This window comes from Aquila chrysaetos, chromosome 7 (assembly GCF_900496995.4).
Source record: "Aquila chrysaetos chrysaetos chromosome 7, bAquChr1.4, whole genome shotgun sequence".
Lineage (NCBI taxonomy): Eukaryota > Metazoa > Chordata > Aves > Accipitriformes > Accipitridae > Aquila > Aquila chrysaetos.
In genome coordinates, this window is record NC_044010.1 from 21,607,599 (window position 1) to 21,620,917 (window position 13,319).

General features: G+C 38.3%; 1 protein-coding gene across 16 annotated transcripts in view; it reads right to left on the reverse strand.

Annotated features, from left to right (window-relative positions):
• The window catches only part of ROBO2 (roundabout guidance receptor 2), a 952,677-nt gene that overhangs the window by 146,839 nt on the left and 792,519 nt on the right, over positions 1–13,319 (reverse strand). For all 16 annotated transcript variants that reach the window (XM_041124896.1, XM_030020184.1, XM_030020193.1 and 13 more), the window contains exons 3-4: positions 9,151–9,308; positions 7,368–7,488 (exon numbers count right to left, since the gene is read on the reverse strand). In XM_041124896.1, the coding sequence (XP_040980830.1) occupies positions 7,368–7,488; positions 9,151–9,308 (279 nt within the window). The remainder of the gene's footprint in view (positions 1–7,367; positions 7,489–9,150; positions 9,309–13,319) is intronic.

The window sequence follows — 13,319 nt, forward strand, 5'->3', positions numbered from 1 at the left end:
GAGGTGCATAATTGGCTAAATATAATGAAAATTCTTTGGACAAGCAAAAACGTACATCTCTGGCATAGTGTAGCTATTTCCCATCAAATTTTAAGTCCCTGTTATTCAATATCAGGGACCTGCATTTCTCAGAACAAAAAGCTTCCTCCATTCCTCTCCTTCAAATCCTTCCCCATTTCCCTCCAATTATCCCTTTCACCTCCAAACTGCAGGAACTTCAACATTCTTAGAGAAGAATGAATTATGGCATGGTAAATTTTGGATAAAACCTTTCAGTTTGACAAACTTATTAAAACTGGACAAAGTAACAAAAGCATTAGCTGTTAACTTTAATGCTAAGCAATGCACTTGGCCTGTCTGTAATTATGTGTAAGGGAATATCTTAATGAAACTTTCTGTAAGTTTGTAAGAGTATCTTACTGACAACTTCTCTCCTAAGAAGAGCTCAGACCAACCCCTGCTCTGAGCTCATACACAATACACTCTATATTCTGGTATCTGTTTTTCAAGAGATGATCCTAAACCAAGAAATTTAGATCCAGATCAGCATCCTTATAGATGATTTAGAGACCATGGTTCACCCACGCTGAATTTAAGTAACTCTGCATGTGCCTGTATGTTGGCTTGGTCTGCCTACAAAAATTATTTTAGACCATGTTTATAAAAGTTGCCTGTAAACAGCTAAGAAACTAATGTATGCATATTTACGAGATTGCTACTTGTGGCTGTAAATGCTTCTATACAGGAGATGAGAAAATAAATTCCTATCACATTTTGAGGAGAATCCAGCTGACGAGACAGTAAATGGCTCACAGGTCATTAGGTAAATCACTTGATTCCACATCAAGGCAATTCAGGAGTATACATACATACATGTTTGTTTCAGATCAGCTACTCAAACTGTGTATTTTCCAAAACAGTTAAGAATTTGCTAGAAAATAAATAGTAAGTACAGATCCCAGTTAGCAAGGACATGAAAATACCAATATTTCCATTTTTCCGTAATCTCTGCATTTTGCACAGTGTGAATCAGGAAAGAACAAGTTACCTCTCATGTTGTTTCCTGTATTTGTATCACTCAGACAACCCCTTGAATATGTCCAATAGCTAATTATACAGCTATGAAGTGATCAGAGTGAATGCCATTGCCAATGCAATTAACATTCTTTATGTGAGATTAACTGGATTTGAGTCACCTGCATAACTTGCTTACAATGTTAATCTCTCAGGAGACAGAGCACTGCTTGCCCAAGCATGCTAAATAAAGAAGGTTTCTTCACGTAGCCAGGTCAAATTTAGTTTCAGAGCTAAACTTGAGAAAAAACCTTTTTATTTTTTAATTTTGAAATGGTTTGCCCATAAATAAAGCCTTGTGGTATAATTAAACATTGTTACTCTGTCAACTGCATTCAGAACACAATACATTTGAGAAGCAGCAAGAAAGGGTAATAAATTAAAATCAGAGACATATCTAAAGATTTTGATATAGCTATTTTATAAGCTTTCATTGAGTAAATAAAGAACCCACTTCCTAGACTTTCTCTGATGAATATTAAAAATCTTTGAAGAGAACTATAAAACAGGTCATGGTTATATGTCATGTCAACCAGTCGTGCTATTACTGGGATGACCTTTATAACTTCAGAATAAACTTCACGTGCAGTTATAAAAGGGGATTGTTAATGCAATCTGGGCACACACCTACAATCTGTTGCAGTGCTTGAGATATGCGCTGCAAGAAAACATACAGAACTGATCCTAACCAGAAACATAGGAAAATTCTTTCCTTGCTTTGGGTGCTGACACAAGTTAACCCCAGAACTCAATTTTTCCCCTATTTAACAATTGGCCTGAGTATCACAGTCTATTAGAGAGACTCAGATAACCTTTAGATGTATTATTGCCCTTTCTCTGTTCCTCAAAAAGTTAGACAGCCATATATGGGACCTCAATCTAATTAAAATGATCCTAACTACCTTAATACATTTTCTCTGCTGAGGCAACTGCTAGAATGAAGGATTTGATGCACCCCATAATGTAGAGGCTTAATCTGATTTAGAACTGTTTTCTCTGTCTTTGCTGGAGAGAATGTATCATTTTTTTTAAAATGCTTTCATGTTCTAGAAAGAAGTATTAAAACACGAATTAAAAGGCTTTAGGTAGGGATTCAACAGCAAAGAGTTAAAAATAAAAGCTTTTTTCACTTTAGTGTTCTTATGTAAAGGAAAAAAAAGAAACATTAGATGGTTGGAAGTAAGTTTCACTTCAGAATGCTGTCAATAGCGTAAATATTTCATTAACTGCAATACGATCTGGATAAAGTAAAGTTCTCTGCCAAAAATGAAGATCTTGAAGAAGACAGGATATTAGGATCACACTAAATTTACCTGTGTTAGCCAAATAAATGAAAATATAATTGCAAAAGCAGATGGTTTTATATTTAAAGACATTCTTCTACTACCTCTTTTTAGGCACTTTTCCATTTTTCATTTGAGAAATAAGCACTTGTGTAGACATTGCAAACTTCCACACTCTATGCAGTACTCAAGATGTGATGAGCTTGCACAGTAAAGGCATGGAGCACTGTTAAGAGGCACATGCAAATAAAGTAGAATTATTTTTATCAATTGTTAGTGTTTTTATCCTTTTATATACATCTACAACCATGTTAATTTCAGGTTTTACTGAGCATTAGGTATGGACTTTGGAGACCACATCAGACCCTTTTTCACAGCAGTATCATTATCCTATTAGAACTTGTCAGTATCTGTGGAACAAATATTGCAAAGCCGAACTGGCTTTTTGCAAACTGCCACAAGTACACTGCAAGTGGGAGATACAAGGATTGGAAGAAAAACAGGAGGAGCTTTGCTCTGAAGGACAAAATACGCACTGCCAATTTCTCTGTCTTGAACTGTGAATGTATACCCAGTTTTGGTAGATTTTCCATGTGGCTGGGAAAGCTTCTGGGAGTAATTTCCAAGATACAATGGGACAAGACTCTCTGCTAAGGCCTTCCACATAGAGCTCAGGAAGGTAAAATGGGGCACAACATCTTCATTAAGGGATTTTTGGATTTTTTTCCTCTAACATCATGTCATCACAGTATACTCTTTCTGGAACTATGGTATCTCTTTCAGCCTGACGATGTCTAGAGAACATCAAACACAAAAACTTCTTCAAGCATCAGACAAAAATACCTCTTCATCCCACAGGACCTTATTAGCTGAAAAAGGTTCAGGTACCAGAGCTAAAATCAAAGATTAATCCAAAACAATCTTTAATATGTCTGAATTGGCATATCTTTTAAGACATTTTTGTACTCTTCCTAGTTATGCTTTATATTCTTTTGAGGCTCTTCTAAATATATCTATTTCCACCACTTGATGCTAGCCTCTTGAAGTTGATATATTAAGGCTTTCATTGATTTCACTGAGCTTCAGAATCAATATACAAGATATACCTTTGTACATTCTCTTCAAACATACCACTTTAAGTCCAAAGGAACAAAAAGGAAATAGTTAAAACAACTTGAAAACTTACCTGAGAACAGTGCAGTGGTATGACAAAATGATAAAACATTAACTTAAACAGTAATTCTTACTTCATTTAATTTCTGACTCTGTATTATCTATTTACAAACCAAGCTTTCTTACAAATTGGAATGAAACTGATTCTGTTTTGCATCTTGCTTTAATTATGTTCAGACAAAGGCTATGAGCCCAAACACAAGCAAAGCAGCCTAATTTGTATCACTTACACTTCTGAACTTAGCCTTTAGAATACTGCATCCATAATAATAAAGTACCATGCTGCCTCTTTTTGTGAAGATTAGGACTGATGGATTAGTTATTAACTTCCTTTAAAGGCCAGCTTAGACTCTGTGACAGACCCTGTCTTCCTACTTTACTCCAAGATTACACCTTGGAGGCTCATAAAGGCAAAAACTAGCAGTAGTGCTTGAAAGAGAAGACTATCAAAAGGTAAAGCATATTGTCACTATTCAAAACACAGGAATAATTTTGGGAAGCATTGCTTATATAATCAGTTTGCTTTATGATATTTTACTGAGAAAGTTTGGCAATTTTCTGCTCGTAGAAGAATCATGACCTGGGAACAAAAGAAATGCAATCTGCACCTACACTAACAGTATGCTGTTAGCAGTGCCTAAATGTTGAAAACTAGGTTTCCTATGCAGATGGGGTTGAAAAAAAATAAAATGTTTTGTGAATGTTCTACATGTATTATCCACAACTATCTCTCCGCAAAGGTTACTGAATGGGTACCCAGCCAAATGGATATATTCTGCACATGGGAAACTTTCATTTTCTCCTCCTACTTCTTTCCAAGGTTCTTACTGCCCATTTTATTTTACTTTTTTAAAATCAGGAAAGGTGTCATCTTTTAGGCTAGGCTTCCATGCTGTTCCCCTCGGGCCACCAGTTACCACCACAATGACTCATTTTTTCCAGAGGCAATGCCTCAAGCTAAATTTACTGTACAGGCAGCCAGAGATCTGTCACGAGTCACATGCAGAAATTAACTTCAGGTATTACAGAAAAACTTGCAAAGCCAAAAGTAACAAGTGGCTGATTCCTTGAAAGGTTTGAGAACTAGTATGAAACAGTTCCTTTTCCTACAGAGTAGCGTATTTACTAAGGCCCCCTTCACACTATGGAAAGGGTTTGGGGGCTTGTTATTTGGAAAAGGAATAGAGACATTAGTAATCAGCTAATTAATACACATTCCTCTCCAGAATCAGCATCAGCTGTAGGCTTGCCAGCCGTTTTATTAAATTCTCGAAGCCTCTTAGCTAAGATATCTTCATTTTAATTATAAAGCCCATTTTCAAATATGTTCAAAACAGTTAAAGTTGGGCACATGAATAATACATAAGTATTATGATATTTTTAGCATATTTTTCTCAACATTTGCACTATTGCCATGTTCCTCAAACCTGTGAGTCATATTAGAGGAAGGCGGTGGACTTAACAGATGATCTGTGGTTTTGCCTGTGTTCAGTAAAGTCTTTCTGAACATGCAAAGCCAATCTGACGCTTCCCAGAGTTGCTGGATTTATTGGATTTATTGTGTATGCTTAGACTGATTGGACTGTCCAGTAGATACATTGCTTCCTGGAAACATCATGGATAATGCTCTCCAGTGCACTGCGCATGCACCCACCCACACACGAGATGCTGCCTGGAGTCCAAGAATGGAATACAACTGTTCTGCTCGTGGAAGGCAAAGCCAAGCCACCTCCTTTTGTATGGAGTGGACCAGGACTAACCTGGACATGTCTTTACAGTGAGCCCAATACACCAACACAGAGCTTCAGGGTGAGGTGGCAGCCGGGAAATGGGCACAGGATAGTCGAATCATCTTGTCAAACAGCAGATCCTAACCTGCGTGCCTGCTTTCTGCATGCTATTCTTGTACAGCAAAATGGAAGATAGGAAGGGAATACCTAGATAGAAGGGGAATTTTACATAGGAAGATACCCAGACAGGAAAGGAATTTTGAATACAATTTTCTTTAGGTAGCCTAGCACAATTATGAAGAATTAAAATATCTAATTTCATTTATTGCTGATTTTGCTCAGAATTCACAAAATAGGCTTAGATCATATTTTACGAGTTGATTGCTATGATTAAATCCTGTAAAAAAAATGAGACTATTGTAATTGGCTATGTATTATTTTACATATCAAGACAAACCTAATACTTTTCATAGCTCTGCAGGATATGAAATTACATGCATATTTCAGTTTTTATTCCTACAGTTCAATGCTTTTTAACAAATTCTTTTCTTAAGGATTTCTTAAGGCTTTGTAGTTTAGGATAGCAAGCAATCTGCTTGCTATCCACAGGGAGTATTACCAGAGATTATCAGTACTTAAACTGATGAAGAAGATATGTCATGCCTCTTTTACATCAGTATAAAGGCACGACTTCAACAGATTGGCTGCAAAGGACATAATAATTTGATAGAGATCCTTTCCGTGCTTTTTGCAAGGTATATTAGTTCTGTCTCTAAAAGTCGTATGCTTCCATGAATCCACAACAAACTAAGTGGAGTGGAAGCCTTTATAGTCTTAAAATGCTGGAAAGCAGCAAATCCTCAGTCACTCACGGATCTTGTCTAGCAGAAACTTTTCTATGCCTTTTGTTAATCCCATAATATGTTTTTTTAAAGTGGACAAACAAATGTGGAATTGCACATACATGCAAGCACAGATGGCAATATGTGTGACTGGGTTTTCCAGTGCACCATATTAGGCAGAAGGTGAAAAAATTAGGAGCATCTGCTTCAGAAAGGGCCTTAGGATTTCTATGAAAAGCCTTACTGAAATTACAAGCAGTCTCGTTTGGAATTATGGTATTGTATTAAGGATATCAAAGAGGTGTAGCAGGAGGGAACATTAACACTATTTCTCTTTCTCTTTCTCTTTTGTATGCATGTATGTGTTTTCTTTAGCAGTGAGGTTTTTTTTCCCTTATTGATTTTCTTTTGTTTGCTCAAGATGTCTTGACTAATTCCTACGAAACCACAGCTAATGGTAAATAGAAATGTCATGACTGCAGGAGGTACCACAGCAGGATTTTGGGGCTTTACTTCTTATCCAGTTGTTAGCAGGATAGATCTAGCTCTGGATTCAATATTACTCTATTCTTGCTCTAGACCCTAACCATAGGGCAAATGTTCCTAACAACCTCTTGCCTTGCCCATCAGGTCTGGAAGCTCTTTCACACAGGAACCCTATTCATTTTTGATTCATTCAGCAGCACCGAAAACCTAAGTGATGCCCTGGTTTACAGGATGAAAAGCTGTTTCATGCCCTTTAGAAAACAAATTACAAAAGTATCTCTATATATTCAAAAAGTTGATCTCGGGATTTTTTCCAATGACTTTATACTGATCAGTTGAGCTCTTTCGTGCTCTCCTACAAAGGTTTGATTTCACAACCCCACAGGAATAAGGAATTATTTAAATAGGCAATGCTGGTCCAAATCTCTGTTAAGCAGGCATTGTCAACTGTATTACAAGTAGCTTAATTACATTTGGCAATTTTGTGGGGGAGAGCATTATGTCCTGCATTATCATCTCTGAGTGTATGCATATCACTAAGGACCTCCAATTAGATTGAAACTATGCGCTTAGAAGGAAAATGTTGAGCCATCAGGGCTCCATAATTCTAAATTGCAGCCTTTGAAACCTGGTCTTCTTCAGAAACTGTGAAATGCAGCTTAAGCAGTACTATTGTGTTTTGTTAACCTTGTTTTGTCTCATATTTTGATAAGTCACGCAGGTCAATTCAGTCCATGACATTAGTAGCGAAAAGGAAACAAAAGCTTGAGTTGCTTTACCAAAGACAGTCAGCTCTGCTGGGTCGCTGTCTCGCTCCCCCACCATGTTTGTTCCAACACAAGTATACATGCCGGCGTCACTTTTTCTTGTATTGGAGATCATCAGCTTCCCACCACGTATCTGTTTCAAAACAAGGAATATGTTTTTAACTTCAGATAAACAAAAGATAGCAGAAAAAAGCTACCTTCTCAGGTGGCAAGTTCCACAACTAAGGCATTTAAAAGTTTTGTTTGTAAATATATGTATATCCTTAAAATTATAATCCTATATACTTAAATATCTTTAAGCTGTTGTAGAACACATTTTATCCTACTGACTGATTTTAACTGCATTTCAGTTTTTTTCTTCAGTTTTCATTAGATGCTTTACATTTCAGAGATTACATTTCTTGCTGCCTCTTTGGCAATGCAGAGTGCTTGTATTTCTTGCATGATGATACATAAAGCCCTCTTGACATCTCTCTCACGAAAAAGGCAATTTTACTGAGTTTTCTTTAGTCCATTTTATTTTACTGGTGTCTGAACACTTTCCTTGTTCACTGATCAAGACAGATTTTTCTCTTTTCCTTGATGCAAACAGACTGAATCTAGCCCAAACTGAGAAGTCACCTGACTCCCATAAGACTTAACATTTTCCTGGCTACAAAGGGTGCTTATAGAGTGAAGGAGCAGGGTAGTTGAAAGAAACAAAGTAACAAATTGGCAGCTTGGGAAGTCACAGACAGTGTTCAAAGTTAGAAAAGGAGGTGCTTCAGAATAATCTAGGAATATAGCCAAAAAAACTTGAGAGTCAGGGAATGATAGCCAGTTCCCTGTCACTCTTCCTTCCTCTACTGTTGAGTAGACCCTAGCAGAGACAGTCTGGCCCACAAATAGCAACTACTTAGATTGTTTAGCTTTAAATACTTCCTTAGGCATCCAGAGCAACAAACAAGCTTCTTGACAGTTCTTCTGTATTGAATAAGGTCAGCACTGAATGAGTTACATATCATTACATAAAACATAAAACTTTACTGAAGGAATATTAATAGTTGAAAGCTAAGCATTTAAAAATTAGGAATTAAATATATCCCCTCACCCTTAATTTATCCCATTTACTTGCACATACCATGATATAACTTCTAATCACTTGATCAGTTAGGTATTTCTGCTGGATCCTTTTTCATTCAGTACAAGGAATGAACTGTCACAGAATTCAACCAGTGTTACTCATTTATTCAACATGTATTCCTATTCAGGAACAATCATCCTTTAGAGTATAACTTCAGCCTTCATTTAGAATACACATGCCAATTACTACACTAAATACAACTTTACCAATACCATCCTAAGCTGTTGGTCTTTTCCCGTGGAGTATTTGTGTACCTTATAGATATGACTGATTTTATCTTTAAAACACCTCTCTGATATGAGGTCTGATATTTTCATTTCACTGAACTGAGATCTCGTTTCAGTGAACTCAGGTCTAGAAAAAGTAAGGCCAAATTGGTCAGACATCCACTGAGTCCCCCATCTAACAGAGCACCTTGCATGATCATATCTACTGCTCTAATGGACCTCCATTACACTCGTTATACAAATCAAGCCTCAAGTTCAAGTTGGAGACCCAAACCAGAAGGAATAAACAACCTTCCCCCCCCTTCATTTGGGAAAGCCCAGAGAGGCAAACTGCCAATAGTAATGATGAGTCTCTACAGGAAAGGCTATAAAGCTGTAAAGTTCTGCTGCACTCAACTTCAATGCAGGTCCTGTGTGTCTAGACAACCACCCGAGTTGTACTCACACTGATCCGCTCTTCCTTGTCATCAATACGGACTTTATCTTTCTTCCAGTAGATGGTAGGCTCAGGGTGTCCACGAGGTGGCTGGCACTCCAATATGGCAGGCTCTCCAGCTGCCACCACAACATCTGTAGGGTTTTGGCGGAAGTCATCCCGTAGCACTAATGCAATAAATGAGGGACAGAAGAAAAAAATTAATAGAAGTGATGACATTGTAAGTGGAGGAAAAAAAATACATGCAGATACATATAATATTAAACAAACAAGTCTCAACCATTATTAGGTGCTGACTTTGCATCTTACATTTACTGTAAAAGGTCTCATAAAAGAAGTTGGTGAGGTGTGACCTTTTGAGCAATGGAGGCAGATTTCACATACATGGTTTTTTTTTCCTTGTTTTTTCTCCAGATAAGAACACTGCTCTGCATTTAAATTAGAAAGACCTGTAGCACCCATTACTCTTTTTAACCCTGACAGGGTCACTTCCCATCCTTGCAAAAGTAGCATTGAGGGTCTGATGTTGAGTTCTTTTCATAACAGAAAACAACATGCTGAATATGTGGCTTGCCTGGATCTCCAACTTCAGCATAAGCTAGGTAAAGAAGTGACACAACTGATATTGAATTGCAGAATTACACCTCGATTAAGGGTATTGTTATTATTACTGTTATTACTGTTATCACCAAATACATGCCAAAGTGACCACCAGGTCTGAAAGGTGTCAGAGAAATCAAGCTGATGGTAGTGTGGTTCCAGCATATTTATTTCTTCCTTTTATTTTTTTAGTTTTAATATTTCTGCAACTTTGACCAGTGCTGTCCCACGACACTGAAAGGAAAGAGCATTTAAATTACCAAGCTGTTTGAGAACTAAATTAGGCAACACAGGCCAGCTTCTAATGTAAATCAAGCTTCTATAAAGAAGGATTAGGTCCAACTAGCTGGCTTCAGTGTGTTAAAATGATATCCGCTTCATCGTTATTCTTCCATGTATGTCCTAGTCTCTAGGTTAATTGACATTCTTATAAACATAAAACTGAAAATAGCTCTAGATGAGCTACTGAAATAGAATTTAGGGCATTTCCCCTCCTTGAATTTCTGCTACGTATGGCTTTCATTACTGCTTTAAAACAGTTCTTGCCCTTAATGGAACCAGGGCCCTCTGAGAAATTAGAAAACACTGTATCCTAGTGAAGGGGCAAGTCAGGAAGAGTTCAGCAGAAATTGCTCAGTCTCATTTCATAAGCAGAGATAATTTACTGCTTTCAATGTTAATAAAATGTGCCCCATTTTAACATTTGGAACTGAATATTTTTCTATTCTGTAATAAGCCAGAAGAAAATATGATTAATACATACAAGAATTGGTCTCTGAATGGGCTGAGGTGAGCAGACTGTATATATGTGGCACTCAAAATGACATAGGAGGTAACTTTTATTGTTCCCCATTTTGGGATACACAGGTAGATCCCAGAGGAAGAAGGGAATTAATTGGAAGTTAATTCCTTTTCTAACACAAAAAAGAGTGATTATTTAGGTCTTGCTCTTGAAGCATAAAATAAAAGTGACAGGACACAGTTGGCAACAAATCCAGCTCTGGCAAGAACCCGTAGTCTTCTTAGGTGACACACCCAACTGGTACATTTTTTCCAACTGATAATGAAAGACTCAACCCCAAAATATTTCTGATTAATACAAATCACTCATACACTTTTGATTCACAATAATCAAATTGACAGAAATGGAATTTATAGAGCTTCAAGATCAAATGGAAGGAATGACTTATGCAATGTACAACACAGAAACAGTACGCTGAAGATCATGGGCTGCTGACTATTTGGCATTACAACATTTTGCAAAGACAAGAAAGCTAATGCCACAGCAATTTCAGGGAAAGAACCAAAAAAAAAGTCTTATAAAATCACCTATTTTAGGAAGCATCTTCATGTGTCTCTGATCACTATGATACACAGGAAGAAAAAATACTTCTAGGCAATGCTATGGCCTCTTTCATGTAACAGGCAAATTGATAAACACCAACTTCTTACATTATTATTACACACAAAGTAAATATTAATTTTTATTGGCTTGATTCTTTGTACAATTACAGAACTTCAGTGCAAATCCATTAGTGGAAAATCCCCAGAAAATCAGCAGATCCCACAATATAATGACTTCATACTCCTGACTCTTAACTCCTGGCAGCAATATTAAGGAAAGCGTTTTCCTTGAACAATTCACACTGCTATATGAAGCCGGCAAATGCAGTTTCTTGGGGTGATACACAGCAAATTACATTAGCTTTCTCTGAATTATCCCAGCAACTGTGTAAGGTTCCAATCAGCTTCAGAATATGAGGCTAAGAGGTGATTTGATTTTATCACATTCCTTTACCCGAGTCTTACTGCAAATCTGGCTTGAATGGAAGACAAAATTGATGCTACGGGGTTTACTCAATCTTGCTGTGTACCTCAGCACATATGCGAATCTTGAATAGCTATATCTCACCATTTCCATTTAAAGCATTCTGTGTTTTGGAGAAAAACAAAAAATGGTTGGAGAAAAATGAAATAGGGGAAAAAATAAAGCAGGGACAGAAAGACAAAGATAAGAGAAAAATGTGTGGAATATAAATTAAAGAGAGAAAACAACTCAGAGAGGAAGAGGGGGAGCACTGTAAATTTAGGGAGAGCAAAACCAAAAAGCCAGGTAAAGGAAGGAAAAGAGTAAGAATAAAGCAGAGAGAAAAACAAGGTAAAGAGCAGAGGGCATGGGCTGCCATTCCTGTGATTCAGTGCTTTTAATGCAATATAACAACAATGATACAAAGCACAGATGTTAATCTGATCAGCACAGCTATCCCAGCACATCCAAACATCACCCTGAGAGAGAAGGAGCAGGGAAGAGGAAGGGGGCGTGCGGAGGAGACCAGAGCTCGAGCTAGCGAGCTTGGCTGTCCCACTCCAGCAGCACAGAAAGCCACAGAAGAAAGGAGCATCAACTGGAGATTGGGTTCACACTTATTAGCACAGTAAATGGAAAAGTTGCAGCACAGCTTAGTGCATTCACCATATCTAATGGCACAATCATCTGTGAAAACAGAAAAATGGTTGAGAGCTGCAGAATATTCCTCAGCCAATTATCCACAATTGCTGGGTACTTCCAAATAACTATTAGTGTGCCTGAGCAGATCACCCTCTCCACACACTGGCAAGAGGCTTTTGTTCACTTCGGAAGCTAGCCCTCCTCAGGGCCCTATCAGCAGGGCACAAATACTAGCATTTTAAAAATTCAACGCAAGTGGCGAAACATTGCCATCAGGCTCCTCTTCCTCATCCCATGTTCTTATTTTCCTTTATTCCAATTTTAACATAAGTCACGCAGCTCCCTTTGTGCTTGCATGGGTGTTACCCTACATTTAGCAAGGGATGCCAAAGAGAAAGATCGCCGGCATCCTGTCCTGCCTGCCCATGCTGGGACCACAGTGCACCTGCTCTCCTCGGAGAGCAGGACCTTGGAGGCTGCCGCGCAGCCCCAATGGCAGTGACGGTGATGCAAAAGGGAGCTGCTCCCCTCTGCCAGCCTGATGGCAGCCCAAACATCCTCATGTTTTGAGAGGTAAAGCCTCAGAAGGGCAAAAGCGTCTGGATGGCTACACCTTGCTGTCTGGAAAGGCACCGGGGGACTGGAGAGCTGGAAACGATAGCTAAATCGTACACACAGCCTACAATGGTGCTGTGGACAAAAGTTAATTAAAGTTTGATCGGTCTCTTTGTAGCTCGAACAAGCTGATGCTGCTCAAACAAGATAGATGTCTGCAAGCTGTCACGTCAGCCTTTAAAGCATGCAAAGTCCTGTACGGCCATTTACAGGTACCCACAAGCGTAATCACGGAAAGCGAGCACATCCAGCAATGGCAGTGCTGAGATAAACACTCGCACGCACCTGCCAGAGTGAGGGAGAAAGAAGAAGAAAGAAGTCCCCGCTACCAAGGCAACTGCTTACCAGCACCTGCCAGCTTAGGCCTAAATCCAGGCCTCGGTCAAACTGGTGCTCATAAACTCAGGGAATGACATGGAAACCGAATTAATTTCCTCGACCGAGGCTCTAGCAATTTGTTTAAAGGAAGCAGCGATAAAGCCACAATGTTTATGGGGTAGGAGGGAAGGTGGTG